Source organism: Pongo pygmaeus, chromosome 6, assembly GCF_028885625.2.
Source record: "Pongo pygmaeus isolate AG05252 chromosome 6, NHGRI_mPonPyg2-v2.0_pri, whole genome shotgun sequence".
Taxonomy (NCBI): domain Eukaryota; kingdom Metazoa; phylum Chordata; class Mammalia; order Primates; family Hominidae; genus Pongo; species Pongo pygmaeus.
The window spans coordinates 146,447,688-146,472,833 of record NC_072379.2 but is presented as its reverse complement, the minus strand read 5'-3'; the positions used below and the strand labels follow the sequence as shown (position 1 = coordinate 146,472,833).

Below are 25,146 nucleotides of genomic sequence, written 5' to 3'. Positions count from 1 at the left end.
ATTTGTCCTATCGCTCTCCCTCCCCTAGCCCCCCCACCTCCCGATAGGCCCCAGTGTGTGATGTTCCCCTCCCTGTGTCCATGTGTTCTCATTGTTCAACTCCCACTTATGAGTGAGAACATGTGGTGTTGGTTTTCTGTTCCTGTGTTTACCAGCTTCATCCGTGTCCCTGCAAAGGACACGAACTCATTCTTTCTTATGGCTGCATAGTACAATGGTGTCTTTAAATTTTTGTCTTTAAAACAAAACAAAACAAAACAAAAAAAACAGTGTTGCTCTGTTTTCCAGGCTGGAGTGCAGTGGCACGATCTTGGATCACTGCACTCCAAGGCTCAAGAGACCTCCTGCCTCAGCCTCCCAAGTAGCTGGGACTTCAGGTGTGCGTACCCATGCCCAGCTAATTTTTGTATTTTTTGCAAAGATGGGGTTTCACCATGTCGCTCAGCCTGGTCGTGAACTTCTGGGCTCAAGTGATCTTCCTACCTCAGCTTCCCAAAGTGCTGGGATTACAGGTGTGAGCCATGACGCCCAGCAAACTTTACATTTTTATATGGAAATATATTCAAGTAGTTTTCACTTATTATTTTTTAGTACTATAAAAGTGCATGTCATGTTGGTTTTATACCTAAAAATGGCAACTGTAGAAAATTTTAACAAGAAAAGAACGGAGAACATTAAAATTATCATTCATTCTTTGAATCAGAGATAGATATTGCTAAAATTCTGTTTTACTTTCTTTTACAGTGAGGGGTGGGTGGGTACAAAACTAGGTAAGTAGAAAGAGAGAAACCATAGAAAGCAGAAACTTAAGAGAAAGGAAAACCAGGAAAAGAGAAGCAAAGGAAAAAATAAGATATATATATATACACACACACATATATACACACACATATATATACTACATATATACACATACATATGCATACATATATACACATACACATATATATATATCTCCTTTTTTTGAAGTTTAAGGGACAGTGAGGTAGGCAGACATTAAACAAATAATCTCCCTAATTAACATATCTTTATAATCTATTATATATACTCAAAACTAAAGAACCTGACCTTAGCCAGAGGCTGAGGCAAAGGGAAGGCTTCCCTGAAGAAGTGTTGATTAAAGTGAGATTTGAGACAGAAGTAGTCATCTTAGGCCAAAGAACATTCCAGACAGAGGAAATGGAATGTGTAGGGTCCCTGTGACAAAGGCAGCATAACACTCTATTAGCTCAACAAAGGCCAACATGATGCTGGTGCACAGAAGCAGAAGGCTGGGTGAGGATGAATGATGTGTGTAACACAGAAAGGAACCAGGTGATGCAAGGTCCTTGTAGTTCAGGTTATAAATTTGCATTGCTAAACAAATAAATAAGTATTGCAATCACAAGAGAAACAGGAAGTCAGTGAGGGTGGAAAGGGTAGGGGAAATTGGCAAGACAAAGTCAGTGGAAGACAGATTGAAAGAGGACTAACTAGAATGGACTGAAATCGTCAGTGGACAAATCAGGGAACTGTTAAGCAGTCCTGCAGAGAGAATATGGTAGTCTGGTTTATCACAGTGGCAGTGAAAGAGCTGAGAGGCAGATGGATTATAAAATCATTTATGAGTTGAATAGTTTATGGATAAATAAATACTTAAATAGGGTTGGGTGAAGGATTGGATTTGTTGCATTAAGATAAAACTGAGACTAAAGTCATTCTTTATCCTGGATGGAGGGCAATGGCACATTCACTGATACGGAAAATATTAGACAGGTCTAGGAGAATGCAATTATAAATTTGTATTGTATTAAAATATTTTATCCCCATTGCAATAAGACTATGTCATTAACCTTTTTGTATACCATTTAATATTATTCAAAATCACGACTTTGGGTGGCTGCATAATACTCCATTTTATAGACTTGCCACAGTATCTTTTATCATCTTTCTGCTGTCGCTCATTTAGGCATTTTCTAGTTATTGATGACTATGTTGTTGCAATAAACATTCTTGTATATAACTACTTTATTCTGTAATCTTACAATGGGATTGGTAACCATTATTTATATTCTTTCAAAAGTATATGAATCAAAATTTGTGTAACTAAATTTTACTGTATGTACTTAAATCTTAATAAATTGATTTTAATAAGTGATTGAGGGCTAACCTTATTGTATCATCTCTACATAAAATCTTAACACTCCTTTTAATAAACATGCATTATAAACTTTCTTATACTACTTAATCACTTAGCTATAATTTTAATTTTTTAAAATGTGGATTTCTAACTTGTCCCTTGATGATGCTAACCTCACATCATTATCCAATGTCTTATTTTTATAATGCTTTCTTTGCCTCTCTTCTAATGCTCGTCTCCATTTCATGAAATCTAGGGTTTTTATTATCAGAATGCAACAAATGTCCCTTTTTTTCCTACATTTTTATCCACAAATCTTTGCCTACATTAGTGTTTCTCAAAGTATGGAGACAGAATGACAAGCATTGAGATCACCCAGGAAATAATTTAGTAATTTCTCAAAACAATAAACACAGATTTATCACATGACACAGCAATTCCACTCCTAGGTATATACCCAAGAGAAAGAAAAACATATGTGCAATCAAGAAGAGGTAAATTAATGTTCATATCAGCATTATTTATAATAGCCAAAAGGTGGAAAGACCCAAAACTCCATCACTTGTGAATGAATAAATGTCTCATATATATATATATATTTATATAAACACACATATATGTATATGCATATATGTAAAAATATTTGGCAATAAATAGGGATAAAGTACTGATACATGAATTGAATAAACTACAGTTGAATAAAGGTTAAAAACATGCTAAACAAAAGAAGCCAGTCATAAAAGATAATTTTTTATGCGATTCAATTTATATAAAATGTCCAGAATAAGGCCGGGCGTGGTGGCTCACGCCTGTAATCCCAGCACTTTGGGAGGCCAAGGCGGGTGGATCACAAGGCCAGGAGATCGAGACCAACATGGTTCACATGATGAAACCCCGTCTCTACTAAAAATACAAAAAATTAGCCGGGAGTGGTGGTGGGCACCTGTAGTCCCAGTTAGTCGGGGAGGCTGAGGCAGGAGAATGGCGTGAACCCGGGGGGCGGAGCCTGCAGTGAGCCGAGATCACGCCACTGCACTCCAGCCTGGGAGACACAGCAAGACTCTGTCTCAAAAAAAAAAAAAAAAAAAGTCCAGAATAAACAAATCCATAGAGACAGGAAGTAGTAGATTCATGGTTGCCTACGATTTAGGGTTTTGTGGAAGAATTCAGAGTGACTTCTAATAGTTTTGGGGTTCTAGTTGGGGTCATGAAAATGGCCGAAAATTAGATTGTGGTGATAGTTACAAGACTCTGTGAATATACGGAGTATCACCAAATTATTCACTTTAAATAGTGAATTTTATAGCATATGATTTCTTGGTCAATAAAATGATAAGAAAAAAAGAAAATCTGTTTAAAATGCATATTTCTGGGCCCAACCTCAGACCTACTGAATCAGAATTTTACTAAGAAGGCAGCCGAAGACTTTTTTTTTTTTTTTGTAAAGTACCCTAGAAGGTTCTTAAGGACATTAAAGTGGAAAAGCCTGGTATAAAACATGCATTATCTTAGCAAACACACAAAATCTCTGCCCGCTGCTCTTCGAATCAACTTTTGCACTAGGTTAGCAAATAGTAGAACTACTTCTGTTTCTTCTAAGCTTTTACACATGGTTATTACCCGTCTGCTTCATTCAGCCTGATAGCTTGCATTTCCACCCTAAAGCCCAACTGAATTTTTTCCTTCTTTTGATCTTTCAACATTTTTTTCTACATATAACATTGACTATATATTTACTAGGGGCAATTCCCCCTTTACATGTATTTTCTGCCATTCAAATATTCTTTTCTATGAAATATTATACCTAAAATCATGTATACATATTGAATCCTTGAGTCCATCTCTTTGCTCAATAGCCCATAGATAATAGGAAAAGTTCTGAAGGTATTAAAGGATTTTGTTTTATTGCTGATTTTTTGAGGTGTGTAGATTCTCCTGGAAGTAATACCATATAGTCCCATGCTGGCAAAGAACATCTTTATTCAAATTTTATATTTGCACACTGATCTAATAAGGGTCTCTAAAAACAGAGAAGGTCTCTCTTCCCAATTGTGAGGTAGTGAACTTACTGGTTATTATAGATTAAGTTCTACAGAGGAATGATGCCATAGTAACTTTGGCACTAATTGTATTTAACTTCAGTGAATGAGATAGAAAGATCTAGATGTCAGAGAGGCTTGCAGATTTTTTTGATTGGAAAAGTATTAAAGACAATGTAAGTTTAAGGCTAACTTATGAAGTAGGCTGAATTATATGTTACTAGGAAAGTCTTTGGCCTAAATTCCCGGACCCTCAATCCCACACATTATACTTAAAAAGACTTCAAATTTCCCCATTAGATATTCAACCATTTTTAGGGTCTTGAAGGCCAAAAAGTCTTACAAAATTTCTCATTACTATAAAATTCCCAGGAGGAATAGAAAATATTTCTAATTACTTGAGAAATAGCTGGTTGCTGGGATGGACAAAGGGGACCAAAAGTAGAAAGGGAAATTAAAAATAAAAGGAGGGTGAGTTCAGCAAAAGCTCTGTTTAATTACTACGTGAGTAAACCAAACTAGAAAAACTAGCTTCTTTTAAAATCTGATCTTTTTAAAAACTCAACAATGGAAAACAAGCCACAGAACCAGAAAGAACTTAACTTTTTAGTTAAAAGAGAGGCATGTAAATAATAATAAATTTAATAATTAAATTTACATACAAATAATTGATTGCCTAAAGGAGAAACAAAACAGGCAAGCAGACAAAATAAGCAATAACAGACCATCACAGTTATAGGCACGGGATCCCATTCTGTTTGTTTCTGTACATATAAGAATATTACTTGAATTTCCAGCAATTCAAAAAAGTAAGTATGCTAAATTCATCTCCTCTACCTACTTGTTCTGTCATGGAGTATTAGATATGCAAATAAAAATACCAACTTTGTTGGGGGAAAAAACCCACAAACTTCTTTCTGGTTTGTCAAGAAGTGCTTTAAAATAACTTCCTGTAACTACCTTTATGTATTGCATTTTTGTGTCATTACCAAATGACTTGTGGCCACTAAGGAAGGGCCCTGGTGACATTTCCCTTCCTGCCTGAGGTCACAGTTGGCCGCTGTAAATAGGGTCCACAGATGCTTACCAGCTGAGGTCACGCTGCCTGGACTGCCCTCAGTCTGAACACAGCAGGAGTACAAGAGCCAGGCCATTTCTTTCTGACACAGGATTCTAACAGACAATTTTTGCTAGAGACTGGCCAATACCGCCTCAGCTGTGCAACCATCTGGGGCTCTACCCACTCACTCATCCTTCTCTTTCACCATTCTTGAATGTCAGAGCTCCTCTTTAACCTCTTTTTCCTTTAGAAGTACTTGCCCAGTAAATCTTTTGTCTGATTCTGTCTTAACCTCTGCTTCTTAGAGTACCTGAACTACCCCATGATGAAGATTCTTTTCTTTACCAAATTTTAATCAGGCTCTGAACTTTCTTCCTAGGCCCATCTGTTTACTCTCTTGTAAAATCCAGTTTTAGCAAAAGAACCCTGAGAAGTCAGTTTAGCCAGAACTCCCCACCCTTGATAGCTGATCGTTCTTAGTATCTCATCATCCTTGATATCTGACCATGTTCCTCCTGTACCACCCCACAGATGATGTCTGATCACCCTAGCCTGTTTCTGGCAAGAATTCTGGTTAGGTGGATTTGGCTAGAAACCCCTATACCCCTGGATTGTTTCTTTGTAGTAATTTTCTATCCACTGACCCAACCCTGCTTTTTGCCTATAAATTCCCGCTTGTCCTTCCTACACTTGGAGTTGAGCCCAATCTCTCTCCCTCGCTGCAAAATTCCATTGCAGTGGTCCCTGTGTTTATTGCAATGGTTCTGAATAAAGCCTTCCTTACTATGCTTTTAACATGTCTCTTTGAATTTTTTTTTAACACTGATTATTCATGAAATATGAAGGATACGTTTAAAGATTTCTTTTTCCTTGTGTTAAAGCACAGTAAAATCAACTTCATAGGATAAACTGTAGACTTATTTATGCTTCCCAAGTAATCACTTGACACCTATCACATATTTGCACCAGATACACAAGGCATTACAGTTTTAAAAATTTGGCCAGTAGTTTCTCTACTTAAGAGCATTTTAGATATAGAAGATATTTGCTAAAAAATTCACACACAAAATAATATTTAATTTACATATCTTTAGTGTTATCTGTATTATTTTCACAGTCAGATCATGATGTTCTTTTAGGCTAATCATTTTAAAAGAGCAAAATCAGTATCAAGAGAAAAGAAAGCAGAGCACGTCAATGGTAAATGGCCACAGGGTTAAGCCAATTCTTGAAAGTCAAAGAGTTTTTGTAATTTTATGATATTTTTCTTTGAAAACGTCTTGTAATCATTCCTTAAATCTGAATATTTCCAATGCAAGCCAGTTGTAAGAGCCAGAAAAAGGCAAAGGCATGTAGAATATCACAATAATTGTAATGATAATTAGTTTAAAACATAGCTCTAATCAAATTTTACTTGTGGGAGCTATAAAAAATGTCTTGGGAAACTTAGGCTACATAATAAATACTTTCCAATCTCCAAGCGGAAAAACAGTTTCTGATGAGATTAATATGTTCAATTTCAATGTGTAATTCCTTTTTTTGTGCTCTTTTCTTTTATGCATATAATTGGTAAACAAATAAAAAAAGTCTGAAAGTTCTTTGGGAATTAGATTGAAAATTTTTTTCTCATTGATATTCTCATAATAGAAAGTGATGGCTTAAAAATATTTTTTTTTAATTAAAAGCTACTACATACATGGTACTATGCTTATTACACCTGGGTGATGAAATAATCTATACATCAAACCCCCATGAGACATAATTTACCTATCTAGAATACCCTATACATGTACCCCTGAACCAAAAATAAAAGTTAAAAAAGTATTTTTAAAAATGAGGAACATTGCATAAAATAGTAAATATTGATTTGAATATTTTCAAGGACAAGTAGTTGTTTTTGCACAATCAATTACTGCTTAAAATGTTAATTGACACCGAGTTTCTAGGTTACTCACTACAATTAGGGGAGGACAACCTCCTCTAGGAAAAAAATGGAAAAAATAATCACATAATAATAATGGACCAGAGTGAAAATATTAAAAATACTAAGAAAAATATAAAACAAAACATTAACTAAAAGGTTTGGAAGCAGTAAATAAAAATAATTTCCAATTATATAATAGTAGCCAAGCCAAATTAACCATTAACAATTTACAGAAATCGCTAAGGTTCTAAGTTGTGATTTTCTCATCTCACTCTAAAATTTAACAAATTGTTAGTCATTTGGTTAGAAAAAGTTGGCTTTTGCCATTAATACTAAATTAGCATTTAAAGAGAGACATATTACACAAAAGTGAGATAGAGTAACCAAATACTTTAGTATTAATGAAGGATATTCAGCACTATGTGAATGTGGATGAGAGCTAATTTTCAGTTTATATTTTAAAGGGAGATAAATAGTTTATTTTCTACCCCCCTCTCCAACCCCAGTAGTATTGTTGGACCACTGATGGAACAAAGGCCAAAAGGAAAAGATTACAATTAGGTGGTATTTTCAAGGTGGAAGTATATGCATGAGGAGGTTATTTGTGAATCAATATTTTTAAAGGCTACTTTTATTATAACAGCTTCTTAGCTTTAAGTCAGGGTTCTCCACTTGCTTATCTCTAAACGGCAAGGTCCCCAAATTAGAGACTGATTGGAATTTTAATTTACCATAGTGGGTTTTAGATGAGTAGATTCTTGACCCTAGATGCAGCAGAAACAGCATTCAGCCAAGACTTGATCTGAGGAATTTAGGAATTGACTGAGAACCCATCAAAAGAAACTAGAAGAGACAGGATGCTGGGAATTTTGTTTGGGAGGGAGCTGTCCATGGTTCCATTAATTTTGGTGGAACTATGACCACATAGACAACAAATTCCTTAGTTTTGGGATGTATAGGTCAAAAGTCATTTTCAGAGAAACACAGTGAAGTGGACCTCAAATTGTGAAAGGGGAAGGAGAAAGTGTAAAACAGTGGAAAGGGGAGGTATGAGCCTTTTCCTCAGGAAGACCGGTGTCATCCTTGACACTTTGGCTTTCACACCCCGTATCTCACCTGTCTGCAAGTCCTGCTGGCTCAACCTCCAAATGTGTATGCAGAATTGATCATTACCCACTGGCTCCGCTGCTACAATCTAGTCGATTTTCTTTCATCTGGATTACTGCAATAGTTTCCACTGTTCTCCCTCATCGAACTACAGCCTTTTACCAAAACAGCAGCCTGAGAGACTGTTTTAAAATAAACTAGATTCACTCGGTCCAACCTTCTCAGTCATTGTTAAAGACCCTTCACAATCCAACCTCACTTTTTCTCAGCCACACTGACTCCTTTTCCTAATCGCTCCCTGCACACACCAGCTGGATATTGGGTTACACTTGCTTTTCCCTCTACCAAGAGTGTTCTTCTCTCCCATCTTCTCATGGTGTGTGTGTTCTCACTGCTTTGAGATGTTTGCTCAAATGCTATCTTCTTAATCAAGGGTTTCTCTGGCCATTTAAAGATAATCCTCAATCCCCTCCCAAGAACTTCCTGTCCCCTCCCTGATTAATTTTTCCCCAAATACACTCATTTAACAAATGTTATTCGTTTACTATCTTGCCTAGAATGTAATCTTCCAAGAACAAGCATTTTTTCCCCTGATTTGTTCACTACCTCAGCATGAACAATAATGCCAGGTTTTCAGAAAATATTTATTAATCCAAGCTCTACTACTTGTTAGTTGCCCATAATCTCTTTGGATATAAATGAATGAATGTAGGTCTTAGTTCTATAACAGACAGTATGAATGAAAACATCAAAGCGTATTCAAAAAGATTTGCAAAAGCAGGCCTAGAAAAAAGATAAAAAGATTTACTATTTCAACCAGTGTAGATAAAAATCAAACGTTAATCTAATTACAGTTTGAGTTTAAGGATTTATATTTTGAAGGAAATAACCATATTTAATTGATGGCATTTCCTTTTTTGGTGGGGATAGGTGGGGTACAGAGTTTTGCCCTGTCACCCAGGCTGGAGTGCAGTGGTGTGATCCTGGCTCACTGCAATCTCTGCCTCCTGGGTTCAAGCAATTCTCATGCCTCAGCCTCCCAAGTAGCTGGGACTACAGGCACATGCCACCATGCCTGGCTAGTTTTCGTGTTTTTTTAGTAGAGATGGGGTTTCATCATGTTGGCCAGGGTGGGGCCTGACCTCAGGTGATCTGCCCGCCTCGGCCTCCCAAAGTGCTGGGATTACAGGCTTGAGCCACCATGCCTGGCCTGAAGGTATTTCTTATGAGAAGATTTTAGATATAAGACAGCCGACTTGCCCAGCATTTATATGTTAAATGTGAGGACATTTCTTACTGCTGATAAGGGATTTAATGTATATCGATGGGGTGCCAGTGGTGTTCTCTTGAACTTTTCATGTTATTTTAGTGTAAACAACTCTCTGGGAACACTTCATAATATTTCTATGGTTTTAAGCTTATGCTTCACGGTTTAGTAGATGCCCATGGTACAAAATTCCAAGACAAGTACAGTATGACAAAAAGATGACTTAATTTATTCTTAAATACATGCTATTTTGGAAAGGGCACTACATTCTAAGGAAAAATGAGAGCAAATTTAAGACTTTTTTCTTCTTTTAATTGCAATATTTGTGTGTGTGTGTGGTTGTTTTATTTCCAGTATTACTACTATTTACAAGTAAAGTCTTTAATAATTTCATTTATTTGGTAGTGGTAGGTTCCCATGGCACTGCATATCAAGGTCAAGTTACAAATTCCTTTGTTCCTGAAAATTTTTTGGGTCAACCAAAGCAATGAAGCCAGATTCTTTCCTCTTGTCCCTAAGTATAATCCTGCTCCGAGGATTGCTGACCCCAAGTCTTAGCTGGGTGTTCTTTTCTCTCTACATTATATGTGTAAGGACCCAAATGTAACGATACAACATTTGGTTAGTTCCACATAGAATGTACTTTCAAACCAATGACACATTTTCTTATCATTTACACTGTTTTTTACACAAAGCTTTCCAATATTTATCAGAGATAAGTTCTCTCTCTTATGCATATGGACATGAAATTCCCTTGGAGAATTTTAAAATTGACTTCCTTGCAATTCTATAACTGGTCCTATGCAGAGGTTAAAAAATCACATTCAGAAATTTGACCATCAAATTCTTATGACCAGCACATTTTTGTCCACGATGCACAATACTTTAATTTTTGTTTTTCTGGTGTTTGAATGCCTCTAACTTTTAGTTATCCACATTTCCCAAATTATATGTTTGACTTTTAACTTCATAAGAGCCATCTGTGACAATAGATAATATAAAATTAGAAGTATGAATCTCCTTTAGGAAGTATACACATTTTTAATTAGAGGGGGTTGTAAAATAGAGCATTTATACCTTACTGTGTGCTAAATTGTATCCTCCAAAAAGATACACTGAAGTCCTAACTGTGAAACCTATGAATGTGGCCTCATTGGGAAATAGGGTTCTTGCAGATACAATCAGGTTAAGATGAGGTGATAATGATTAGGTTGATCCCTAATCCCATGAATGGTGTCCTTATCAGAAGAAGGAAATTCGGATGCAGAAACACAAAGGGGAGGAGACCATGTGAAGATGGAGGCAGAGACTGGAGGGAGGTATCTATAAGCCAGAGAATAACGAGGATTATTGGTAACCACCAGAAGCCAGAGGAGTTGAAGGATCCTCCCCTGGGGCCTTCAGAGACCTCAGGATCCTGTTGAACTTCCATTTTAGACTTCCAGCCTCCAGAACATTGAGAGAATAGAACTATGTTGTTTTAAGCTATCGTGTTTGTGGTACTTTGATACGGCATCCCTAGAAAATCAATACACACCTTCAAAATTTTGTTTAGGATTCAATTTGCACACTCCTGAAATGACACATTGTCTAACTTATATCATTTGATAAAACGTGTCTCATTCCATTTTTTTTCTTTTTGGGAGAACAATGAAAAACAGCTAGAAAACAAACTTCTAAACAATGGATTTCCTGTTGGTACAAAAGCAAGGCAGCTGATACTTCATAGGGCTGACAAGTGGATCCTGAATGGGATGCTGCAAGTTCCGTATTCTGTGATGGATGAGCCAAACCAAGGATTTCTGGGAAACTATCTGGGAGGCTTTTCATGGAATGTATTCCATCACTAAGAAATTTTCAGGCAGCCAAACGCTTGAAGGAGTGTTGGTATTTTCCTATAATAAATAGCTAAGGAGCCTGATAACCACATCCCCTAATTATTTTAAAACATAACTACTTGATAAAAATCTATATTTACATACCTATCTGGTTAGCTTGTTTTTGCCATTACTTTCAATGGCAAAAATCCCAATTGCTTTTGCACAACCTAATATTTAAAATCCATGGTCTATTTCAATGAGGATTGAGAGGCCATTGTTATAGACTATATGTTTGTGTCCCTCAAAATTCACATATTGAAACCCTGAGCCCCTGTGGGTGGTACAGGAGTGGGGCCTTTGGGGGCTAATTAGGTCATGAGGGTGGAACCCCTATGATGGGATTGGTGCGCTCATAAGAAGAGACTTAGGAGTGTGTGCTCTCTGTCTTTCTCTCTCTGTCTCTATTTTTCTTCAATGAGAACATACAATAAGAAAATGGTTGTCTGCAGCTTCTCATTATGTGCCCTCAGCAGACATGGAATCTGCCTGCATTTTGATGCCTTGGTCTTAGACTTCCCAACCTCAAGAACCATGAAAAACATATTTCTGTTGTTTAGACGACTCAACCTATAGTATTCTCTTATAGTATCCAAAACTGACCAAGACAGTTATGTACTGGTGAGCTGGAAAGAGATGTGCCCTCTTATTAAACTTCATTAACATAAATCCTATCAAACTCAGGCCAGCTCCACTGCCCTCTTTTTCTCTTGCCTTCACCACTTGCTTTGGTACCTTCCTAAGACCTGCCTCTTTCCCCATTGCGTTCTTTAGAACTCCTCTTCCAATAAGACTGGCTCTAGAAGCTTCTTACCTCTCCTCTTCAGCCCACAGCTCCTTTCGCTTTTAATGATAACAAAAGAGATAATAAAAATGCCCAAAACAAAGAAAATTTAGAAATTTAAAAATCATACTGCTGTCTCATAGCCATGGGTTCTGGCCTGTATCAGAAAGCTTATTACCACGTAAACAGTCAATAGGTAAATTTAATTATTGTGTTTAACATTCTTTTGATTATTAACATTAATGGAATGTTATCTAGAAAAATTCTAGTTGAAGGAAAATAAAACATGTTAAAGCAGCTAAAACACACTTTGCTGAAGAAACATCCCAAATAACGGATCTCTTTGTCTGCTTATTCCCAAGGGAAAAAAAAAGTTAAAAGAATTCTTGGTGATTAAACATCATCTGATCATGGATGTTACAAAGGAGAAATAAGACTTTGCCGGCATTAGCAGGGAGCAAGCAGAGAGAGATAAAATTGCACACTGGAGTGAAACGGCCCAGCCTGGGCTGCAAAGAAAGCTGCACAACCGGAACTTAACTTCAAAAGAAACAAAATGTGGACGTATTTAAGGGTTTGGAAACAAAACAGAGTGTAGGATGACAGGAAAGCCTTTACTTGAGGCTTTCGGTGAGCAGGAAAAATACTTTTCTTCAGTGAGTGTAGGGGAAGAAATACTTTGAGTGGTGCAGAAGTTGATGAGAGGCCATTAAATAAATAATGGTCTGAAGTCACCAATGTTCCTTGTGAGGCTCTGTCTCTCACAGAGTTGAAAGAAAGGTGAAGATGCATTGGAAAGTCAGTCAGCATTTAGCATTCCCTAGGGTCAGACCCCAGGTTTAAGTTTACGCCACACAGTGTTCAGAAAACAGATTCTATTGCCATTTAATAGATGAAGAATGTAAGATACAGTATTAAAGGATCCACTAATTACGTGATAAACCCAGATTCAAAATCAGGTGTGCAGGATTCCAAAGCTCGTGTTTTAGAACAAAGTCAATTCTCCTTTCCACTATACTAGTATTTCTTAAGTTGTGTTTATTATAACATTTGAATCCTACTTTAAAATTTTCATCACAGATGGTATAGAGTTGTGTGCATTTGTGTTTTAGTTAAAGTTGTGATCCAGAGGCAGTTCATCTTCTGATCAGGAATCCACAAGTAAGAGGTGTCAAGAGTTTTAGTGCAGAAACGGTACACCCACCCCAGAGGAGGTGACTCTTAGATTTTTGCTATTTATTCCTCATATCGACCTAATTCATTGAATCAACAAGTCCTCTAATGAATTGAATGCCAAACTGGGTTTTCTTTGGTGAAATTAGTGGTCTGTTAGATAGCATAAATGTTAAAGAAATGTTAGAAAGGAGATATCAATAGTGAACTTAGAGGCACTAAGGGTATGTGGTTTGGCACAACACCTTTTAGAGACACACTCAGCCTTGTGTGAAGATGGTAGAAGATTCTGGCAAGGCCTGTAACCAGAGTTCTTAGAAATGCTTCTGGAGTTAGGATCACTTAGTGATCCTGTGCCAGCCATTTGCTGAGGAGGCTTTCTGTCACCTGCCACTAGCTCTGGGTGTAGCTGAATCCCATCATTCAGCATTGCTGCTTTGGGAGAACATTTTATTCAAGGTGCAGCAAGTCAGAGAGCTGGGACCTCACTGAGCTTGCAGAAGAATGTTTATTAACAGTGTTGTGCTTTCTTGGTAATACTTGTTCATTTAATAAATATACTTATGGGCATCATAACTTGTCCTGTGAATTCCTTTCTTTTGCCCCCTGGGGGCAAAGCTATAGGAGACTAGCTAATTCTCATGAATCCCAAACTTTTCCGTGACTGATGATGTTTTACAAAAAGAATCTAAAAGGCATGTGTGCAAATTGGCTAAGGTCAATCTATAATTCTGTTTCTCAGATTGTGTTTATCAGAATCACTTGAAGTTTTGAATTCTTCAATTTCTCATCCTCTTGAATTTCAAAGTTCCAGAGGTGGGGCCTGAGAGTCGGAAAGGCAATGAGTTCTTCTCATGATTCTTACACACTCAGGATTCAGCTAATGATGATATAACAAAACAAGCATCATGATCATTAGCTGACAGTATATCCTAAAGGCAGACCACAGACCCAAGAGAAAATCAATATTCTCCTGACTGCTGGACTCAAAAACCAGAATCTGTAAACTGATGTAAATAGCACACCATAAAGACCTCATATCCTATAAAGTTTATGCCATGAATATGTAGTTACAGCTATGTGCTCGCCCCTCTAGATTGAAATCGATAAAAACTGGCCTTAGGCATTCAGGGAGCTCATGTGTGGCCAAAAATATTCCAGTCAAGGGATCAGTAGAGATTATCAGTAGCTTTCCCACTGACAACTGTGATCTATTTATGATCATAGCAATGAAAACTGTTTGCCATAAGCCAATCATATTATTTTTTGGAGGGTAACCAGTTTGGCTATTGAGTTGTTTTTTTCTCACATCAATATGTCCAGTTCATTTACTCGTAAGACAGCTTGTTTGACTTTCATCTACTCATCAAATATTTATTGAGAGTCTTTTAAAAATCATGTAGTCTTAACTTCCAACAAATATTATGGGAGATTAAAGAAGCAGAGCCCTAGTTCATGATTTTTGTCTCTAAGCTGTCACTAATTAGATGGGGAGAAATGCCCTGGTATAGGACTCAGAAAACTTAAATCAAGGTGCTAGCTGCAAACTCAGTGGCAAGTCAGTAAATCGCCTAGGGCCTCCTCTGTTTCCTCTCTAGACAATTCATAATAGTGATGTCTTGCCTATTTTGTAGAATTTACTAATTCTTTCATAAATATTTATTGTTCATCTACAACATTCCAGGATTTTTTCTAGGACCTTGAGGAATATAGCAGGGTATGAGATAAACAAGGTGGCTGCTCTCATGTCACCTTACTCTAAGAACTAGAACACACACACACACACACAGAGAGAGAGAGAGTGCTATATAACTATATATTTAAATAAACAAAGTAGATATGTAAATACAAATGGAAACATTTTCAGAGGCAAACATGTAACATATAGATTTTAAAGCTTAAATAAAAGCCTTTTCTAAGCATGTGATTTATTTTTTACATCTCACATTGTATGATTTAGGACAGGAAAGACAATAATCTAATAAAAGATGTATTGATCTAAACAATGTACCGAGCACTTTAATAAAATATGTCCTCATAATGTATTAATTATGAAAAAAATCATTTTCTGACAGGACACATTTTTTCAATTAGAAAATATGACAGGTCTTTGCTACAACACTTTTTCACACATAGAATTTATCATTAAGATAATCTTCTTCTTACTAATCTTTTCATTACTTAAGAACCAAGATGTTTGTGACAACATGTCTTCTTCTGTAAGGTAGACTGTGGTAGGCACCTTTAAAATGGCACTCAGGAGTCAATGGCTCTTTGTAATCATGCCCTTGTGAAATCCCCTTCCTTTAATGGTGGACAGGATTTAGTGACTCACTTCTCACAAGTTGAAAATAATAGTAGTGATAGGATATCACTGCTAAATTGGATTAATTTTTTTAAAAGTACTCATGGTTTTTATCTGGAGAACTTCCTGACTTACTGGCTTTCCCCTCCTCTCCTCTCTTTCTTTCGTTTTCCCTCTCTCTTTCTCTGCCCAGTGAACCCCAGGAGAGGCTACTTGAAGAAGGAAAGTATTACAGAATCAGAGGCCACAGAGAACTGCGGCATCCCAGCCAGCACCAACTGTCAGCCAGGTAAGTGAGACCTACTGGAAGCAGACAAGGCTTCAAATGATGCAGCCACAGCCAACAGTTTGACGTCAACCTCATTAGAGACTCGCTCAGCTAAATTACTACTGAATTCCTGATCCAGAGAAACTGTGAGATAATAAATGTTTGTTTGAAGACACTAAGGTTTGAATAATTAGTTACATAGCAATAGGTGAACAGCAAATAACCCAAGGACCTGACTTTTGAGGATTATGAGGATGAATTTAGAATCTCCTTTGTTATACTTCAATGATTTAAATTAGGCCAGAAGAATATGGTGACATCATCTTAATATCTTCATCAGAAAGAAACACAATTTTTCCTTTTCTTTTTTTGTTTTGCTCAATGGAATTACAGAGTTTGTTTTGTCATGAGATCTACTGAGTCAGTTGAGTCAAATATAAATACTTCATAATCAAACTTCATTTTGAAACCTCGTTTTTTGCAATGTATTAGTAACCAAAAAGGAATGGCATTCTCACCTCCAAAAAAGTACTTCTCGCCAGTTTTAACTTGAAGAGGACTATTAGTTCGAACTGCTGATGCTTCATCTCCATCGATGGTGAGAATAGCAAAATTTTCCTTGGCTAGGAAGCGAACCTCGTGCCACTGTCCATCATTCAACCCAGAACCTGGTAAGTACAAGATAAAAGTCATTTCTTTTCTTAAAATTACTCAGCTGAACACAATTTCCAAAATCAACAAATCAGGATTTTACAAATAAAAGTATTTTTCTCTCAGAAAATACAGTGCTGCTTACAATTCAAACTGATGTCTCATGTCTCTTTAACATCATCATAAGTGGTTCTATACTCCACCTAACTGAATAAGGCATAATATAACCCAATCAAGTAGAGAAGCAGTATTAATACCACTGTGTACTTAGGGAAAGAAATGGATTGAAAAAAAAGTCATTTCGATGACCTCGGCCTCCCAAAGTGCTGGGATTACAGGCGTGAGCCACCGCATCTGGCCACTGAGCACATTTTATGATTATGTGCTATTTTAACTTAGTGAATTATGAACTATTTTAACTTAGTAATTTATTTCCTGGTTAGCTTTGCTAGATCTTATTCTCAGACAAGAAAATGAATTTATGGCTTTTATCTAATGTCTGTCTTTGTTTTTAAAATCTTTATTTTCTGTATAGTTTGTTTTCTCTCAATAAACACATTTGGTGAGTATAGTTTATAGAAATTAAGTACTAAATAATAACTGTGCATGTGCAGGTATAAGTACTAACTGACCACTAATAGTCATGGAAAATAATAATAGGATTATCTGATCATTTACAAATAAGTTATCTTTATAATGGAGTACATGATATTAAAAAAAGACAGCAAAATAAATCAAGAATGCATATCCCCAACAATGGCACTTTATTGTTGCCTGATACAACAATCTTTAGAAACAAATTTCGATTGAATTGTCCATTAGCTGGACAGTAGCTTAAAGCTTTTGTTTAGTTTGTGTTCATTTTATGAAGAATAATCAGAAAATTAAAAGGCAAAAAGAGGAGAGCAGCCAGGAAACATAAGCATCTGGACAAAGTTTAACATTGGGTAGCAGAGAAAACCAAGGGGGCCAGAGTGGCTTTCTTTGACTCTGTGAAGGCCTGTACTATGACAAGGTGGTGGATGGGGGGTATTTCGTGCTATTCTTCTTCAGATGGCACAATGTAGAATCCACAGGTAGAAGTTACATGAGGACGTGCTTCAATTTCACAAAAGAAAGAGAACTCTAACGAATAAAGGCATCCAAAAATAGAATGAGAGCAAATCGATGACACACAGATCAGGGCTCCAAGCTCCTGATAATTTATACCAGGAATCTGGAAAACCACAGTTTGTGGCTGAAATCTGACTTGCTGCCACCTGTTTTTCTATAACCTGTGAGCTAAGAATAGTTTTTACTTTTCTAAATGGTTGAAAAGAAATCAAAAGAAGAATAATGTTTAGTGACATGTGAAAATTATATACAATTCAAATGTTAGTGTCCATATAAATGTTATTGGAATGTAGCCAAGTACATTTATTTACATACCACGTGCCCTACAGCAAGAGTCAGCTGCATTGGAAACTATACAGTTCATAAAGCCTAGGCTATTTACTACATGTGCTCCTTTATAGGAAAATCATACATTACTAGTTGGTTTATACTAAGAAATAGAAAAACTATTTTAAAGAACTTAAGGGCTGTTGGAGCTTAGAAGATAGTAACATGTTTGCAGTAGTTACTCATAGTAAGTATTATTACACATAATTGCCCCTCAGGGTTTTTTTTTTTTTTTTTTTTTTTTTTAGGATTTTCAAATTTTAATTTAGTAATACTTACTGAGCCTTTTTTTTTTTTTTGTGTGTGTGTGTGTGTGTGTGTGACGGAGTTTCACTCTTGTTTCCTAGGCTGGAGTGCAATGGTGGGATCTCAGCTCACTGTAACCTCTGCCTCCTGGGGTCAAGTGATTCTGCTGCCTCAGCCTCCCAAGTAGCTGGGATTACAGGCATGCACCACCACACCTGGCTAATTTTGTATTTTTAGTAGAGACATGGTTTCACCGTGTTAGTCAGGCTGGTCCTGAACTCCTGACCTTTAGATCCACCCACCTCGGCCTCCCAAAGTGCTGAGATTACAGGCATGAGCCTCCGCGCCCGGCCACTGAGCACATTTTGTTTCAATCAAGAAAACAGTATAAAATCCCTGCTCTAAAGGAATTAATGCAAAAGACTTTCCAAATTATAAAATTTAGCATACAAGCGAATGTATGTATAAATAGTATGCATAATATAAATAATGTAATAAGGCAAACAGCTACATGAGCCCACTATCATCTCTCGCCTACCATATGATCCAGCAATCCAACTACTGGGTATATACCCAAAAGGAAGGAAATAAGTACACCGAAGAGATATCTGCACTCCTATGTTTGTTGCAGCACTGTTTACGATAGCTAAGATTTGGAAGCAACCAAAGTGTCCATCAACAGATGAATACAGAGTATTTCATTACCCCCCAATTGTTCCTCTGATTTCACTCTTTGCACTAACAGTCTAATCTCCCCACAAAGTGGTATTATCTTTATAAATGTATAACTGAGATCAGACTATTCCCTATAACAGCTTTCTGTTCTTTTTGAACTCACGAAAAGTACTGACTAAAGTCCTTTTGGTGAACTAAGATGCGTCATGTGAACCATCTGGAATGCCTCATATGAATTATCTGCATGGTTTTGCTCCCTCACAACGGGTCTCTGTGCAAGTGTCATCTTAAGAGAGAGGTGGTCTTTCCTAGCTATTCTATATAACATATCATTTTCCCCTCTCTCCCAACATTCCTTCTTTTCTGAGCTTTATTTTTCCTTACAGCTTCTCATTACTAAATTTATTATATGTTCATTTACTAGCATACTTACTAATTTTCTGTCTTCTATCACTTGATTATAAGCTCTCTTTTGTCTGTTTTCTTCTCTACTAAAAAAAACCCCTACAGTTAAAACCATGTCTGGTACATAGTAGGTGTGAATGAATAACTGAATGAATCTGAGGGAGTGATCATGACCAGGAATCTGGCACTCTGGATTTCACAGATGGCCAAGTAAATGATAAAACATAAAAAAGCAATAAAAATTGCACCGGAGTTGCTGACTATGGCTTCTCAGCTCTACACGGTAATGTGCAATATGACTAATTCTAAGGGTAAGGATTAAGTTCAGTGGATAAAATTTTTTTTTGTTAAGTTTAATTTAATGTCAATAGATCTTCCTGGAAATCTCCATCATCCTAAGCCCATTTGTAATTGACCTTCCTCTGTTATCAAGTTCTTTTTTTTATTATTTATTATTATTATACTTTAAGTTTTAGGGTACATGTGCACAATGTGCAGGTTAGTTACATATGTATACATGTGCCATGCTGGTGTGCTGCACCCATTAATTCATCATCTAGCATTAGGTATATCTCCTAATGCTATCCCTCCCCCCTTCCCCCACCCCACAACAGTCCCCAGAATGTGATGTTCCCCTTCCTGTGTCCATGTGTTCTCATTGTTCAATTCCCATCTATGAGTGAGAACATGTGGTGTTTGGTTTTTTGTGCTTGCGATAGTTTACTGAGAATGATGATTTCTAATTTCATCCATGTCCCCACAAAGGACATGAACTCATCATTTTTTATGGCTGCATAGTATTCCATGGTGTATATGTGCCACATTTTCTTAATCCAGTCTATCGTTGTTGGACATTTGGGATGGTAAATGAAGTATATCTCTTCATCCCACTCTGGCTGTTGCCCGCAGAAAACTCCCATACATTTCAATGGCTTTCAATGATGTAGAAAGAGGAACAGGCCAGACACTAGGTATGCAAGGGACGGTAGTTACTACAGCCTCTCAGACAGACTCCAGTGGGCTCGAACTCAGTTGCCCATTGTAGCAATCTCCTTATTAAAGAACCTTTTTGTGGCTTTCCACCCCAACTTGTCTCACCTCCCCTCTCCCCGATTGCATTTATTGGACCAGTGTCAAATAAACAATATGCACCCATATTCATATATCAGGGTCTACTTTTTGGTACTTATAGGTTCCTTTGTAAGATAGTTCCTCACTGGAAAAAGAAAAAGGCATGATTTAAGTCCAAGTTCTCTTTCTGACAAAAATATCTTAAGTCATTTAATCCCAGAGTTTTATCTTTCCTGTCCATACAAAAATTGGGAAAACAATAACTGTTATTTCTTATCTTTCAAATATTCTGAAGAACAATACAAATAAAATCTCTTGTACTATGAAATTACTCTATGCCTGTAAAGGCTTATTTTTGAAGTTAGCTGTCAGGCAAGCAGCAGTGTTTACTGAAATAGTTCCATCTCAAGTGGGTCCCTTTGGGTATTCCCACGGAAGTGATGCATTGAAGACTCTATCTTCGCCATAGCATTTCCCTTTAAAGTACAAAGTAGGATCTATTGTTAACTAGAGGACTACATGGTTTTTTTGATTTTTGTCTTTATAATTTGACAAACCCTGCTATGAAATACAGTTTTAGGACATGGATCTCAAAGATATCAACGTGATATCTGTTTAGTCCCCAAATCCAATCCTAAATAATCACATGTCCAGAGATAGACCCTTATAAAATATCTTTGGTTATTCTAAATGGAAGAACAAGAAAGCCTTTCAGAAAATTCCATGAAAATTTCTCCATCACAAAATTAATTTAGAAATGGAACATCCTCCTTTTAATTTTTCATGGCAAAAGGTCTATTATTCTAATCATATTAAATTAAAAGGTTATTTTATTTTCTTCCAGGAATTACTAGAGAAACTAGAACCCGGATTAAAGGATCCTTGCTGATAGCAGCCACTATCAAAGCTTAAGCTCTTATTCCTATTCATTTCATTTCCAATTATTATTTTGAAATTTTAATGTTAATTATCAAGAGGTAATACCTCAGTAATCTATGATAAAAATGGGTCCCCAAATGTAATGAAGTTTATTCTTAAATGTGGCAAGAAAGACTCAATGTCTTATAGAAAAATGTGCTGCTTCTTTCATATTTTCTTTATCTACATCTTATAACAAATAGTATCCTGAAGGCTCTCTCCAGAGAAGAATAGAATTTCATGATCTTTTTATATGTTGGCATATACAGTATAAAGTTCTAAGCTCTATGTGCTAGCCATGGTGATACGTTACTTGCATTTGATTCATAATACCTCACATAATTTTTTTAAACAATTATCTCCAGTATATAGGGAAGGACTGAGTCTACCAATCTGTAAGCATCCTATAGATGGTAACAGGTAAAGCTTAGAATTTGAACTCAGACATAGTTGGTTCTGGAGCTTGAATAAATAAACAACGAGAACCACAACAAAACACATTATATAGATGCTGTGCATCCATGATCAGATTTTTCTTATACTATGCAAACACACGCGCACACACACACAACACGCGCACACACATACGTGCGCTCACGCTTGCAGGTACACACACACGCATGCGCACACACACTTCCATTTGCTACCACATCTGGGGAAGTGCTCAGTTTCTGGGGATATCCCTATCTTACATAGCATCAGGTCTGGAAATAAAATGAGGCTTTGAGTAGGTGGATTAAGTATTTGTATACTATTACTATTAGTATTTATATAGCATTAGAATGGTGGCTGGCAGATAGGAGACAGTATATCTATATTATTAAGACAAAAACATAGACACTTTAATTCATTTTATTTCATAGAAAAGTAAGCTGAGACACATTTAATAATTTGTCTTTCATCAGGGTGCCGTGGCTCACACCTGCAATCCCAGCACTATGGGAGGCCAAGGCGGGTGGATTGCCTGAGGTCAGGAGTTTGAGACCAGCCTGGCCAACATGATGAAACCCCATCTCTACTAAAAATACAAAAAATTAGCCAGGCGTGGTGGTGGGCACTTGTAATCCCAGCTACTTGGGAGGCTGAGGCAGGAGAATTGCTTGAACCCAAGATGCGGAGGTTGCAGCAAGCTGAGATCGTGTCACTGCACTCCAGACTGGGCAACAAGAGCGAAACTTCATCTCAAAAAAAAAGATTGTCTTTGGCGTTTACTATCTCATAATTCCAAATATTAATGTAGTGATAAGCTTTCTAAACAAGAAATCAATGCAGTAAGTCTTTACAATGTGGAGATCATAAATTTCACCTACAGGACAACTAAAAAATGCATCTTAGCCCTTTGTTAATGGGAATCTGAGGCTTGGGAAACATATACAGTGACATTGGAAACGTATCCTATATCTTAAACAACTAAGACAAAGGTGAAGATGATTTGTTCCACAGAAATGTGCAGATGATTCACAAAGTTAGGGCAAAGACACTGACATTAAAGCTGCCTGTGCAGACATTAGAACAAAATTATTTCTAAAAAGTGAGAATGAAAAAATGAACTTTCTAAATGATTTATGTATGTAATCTGAAAAACAAATAAATATTATTGACATCTTCACTTAGGCCTTGACAGTTTATGTGCAAGTTAGTAAAAATATAAAATAATCCAGGGAAAATGGAGAATTGCCTTATATTTGGGGTCATAATATATTCAGGCACACATGGAGCTTGCCCCATAAGAGGCTGAGATCAAATTGGAACCCGGTGTGGTATGTACCATTGTTATAATTCTGTACCACATACAGTGTGGTATGTACCATTGTTATAATTTGTAATGATAAAAATGTTTCAACTGTACCTTCTAAAAGGAAACTGATATTCCTATAAAGAGGATTTAACCTAAAACCAACATCTTTGAAACCATATTCCAGCACCTTCTCGTTTTATATTTTTATAAGATAACTAAATTGTTTTACAATATTTTCTCTAACACCTCCCTAGCTTATAATTGTTAGAAACATTTGTTTTGTATGCAATTGTAAAATGTTAATGAAAAATTTTCTATCTGTGCTTTCTAATGTTATTATTTTTAAGTAATGTATTATTTTTAAGTAATATTTAAGTAAATAATAATGTTATTATTTTTAAAGTGAGACTCTTGAGGTGGTTGCTTTGATTGAACAAGAAGAAACAGATGTTGCTCTTATTAGAGACAAGAAGAAAATACTGGTTTAATGAATGTTGAAAAAAAGAAAAAGAACGTATTTAAAATATAGTAGCAGATTCACACTTCCGCCATCAAGAGGCAGAATAACACAATCAACAAGAACCTGGGCTCTGAAGTCACACTGTCTGGATATAAATCTAATTTCTGCTCATCTGATAGCTGGGCCTTCAGCAAGTTAACCTTTTTATGCCTCAATTCCCTTTTCTATAAAATAGTATTATGAAATAATCTATTTCATAGGGTTGTTGTAAGATTAATTGTATATATTACCATGTAGAATATGCCTAGCATATAGTTAGCACTCAGTAAATACTAGTTATTTGTTTATATTCAGTGAGTGAGCTTAGTTGTCTAAATATCAACTTGGGTGGTTACTCAGGAGGCTGAGGCAGGAGAATTGCTTGAACCTGGGGTGTGGAGACTGCAGTGAGCCAAGATTGCACCACTGCACTCCAGCCTGGGCAACAGAGTGAGACTCCATCTTAAAAATAAATAAATTTAAAATATAAATTGCTTTTTTTATGTACAGATAACTTCCTCTCCCATATAAATATAGTAATACAATTTCAGTGGTAAGATATTTGTTGATTTGGAAAGGTATCTGAATACATCTCTTGGTAATATCAGAGTCAACAGTTTTCAACATCAATTCTGAGCTATGCAATAAAATCAAGCTTCTTTTTTTTTTTTTTTTTTTTTTTTTAATGGAGTCTTGATTTGTCTCCCAGGCTGGAGTGCTGTTGTGAGATCTTGGTTCACTGCAACCTCTGCTTCTCAGATTCAAGAGATTCTCCTGTCTCAGCCTCCCACCACCACGTCCAGCTAATGTTTGTATTTTTAGTAGAGACAGGGTTCTGCCATGTTGGCCAGGCTGGTCTCAAACTCCTGACCTCAGGCAATCCGCCCGCTTTCTTAATAGTTACCCATAAATTTTATCCTTTCCAAAATGTGTCTTTTCTTCAATTATTTAACACATGTGGTCCTGAACATCTGTGAAATGTTTCTAAAAGTTAAATATAATGCTAAGCGAGGGCGTCTCATGGTTAATAACTTGAGGAGACTGATATGAACTGGAGTACATATTTTCCAACATATTTTTTTAAAATACATACTATTGAAACAGATTTAATTTCATACTTTAAAAATTAAATGTAAAAACGTGATGTTGCTTCATAATAGATATCCCCAGTTATTCAATAATTCATAATGATAAAAACGTTTCAACTGTACGTTATAAAAGGAAACTGATAATCCTATAAAGAGGATTTAATCTAAAACCAACATCTTTGAAACCATATTCCAGCACCTTCTCATTTTATATTTTCATAAGATAACTAAATTGTTTTATAATATTTTCTCTAACACCTCCCTAACTTATAATTGCTAGAAACACTTGTTTTGTATGCAAATGTAAAATGTTAATGAAAAATTTTGTATCTGTGCTTTCTAATATTATTTTTAAAGTAAGACTCTTGAGGCGGTTGCTTTGATTGAACAAGAAGAAACAGATGTTGCTCTTATTAGAGACAAGAAGAAAATACTGGTTTAATGAATGTTGAAAAAAAGAAAAAGAATGTATTTAAAATATAGTAGCAAACC

General features: G+C 36.3%; 1 protein-coding gene across 2 annotated transcripts in view; it reads right to left on the bottom strand.

Annotated features, from left to right (window-relative positions):
* The window catches only part of CNTNAP2 (contactin associated protein 2), a 2,269,257-nt gene that overhangs the window by 1,084,488 nt on the left and 1,159,623 nt on the right, over nucleotides 1–25,146 (bottom strand). For both annotated transcript variants that reach the window (XM_054495308.2, XM_063667934.1), the window contains one exon: nucleotides 16,442–16,591. In XM_054495308.2, the coding sequence (XP_054351283.2) occupies nucleotides 16,442–16,591 (150 nt within the window). The remainder of the gene's footprint in view (nucleotides 1–16,441; nucleotides 16,592–25,146) is intronic.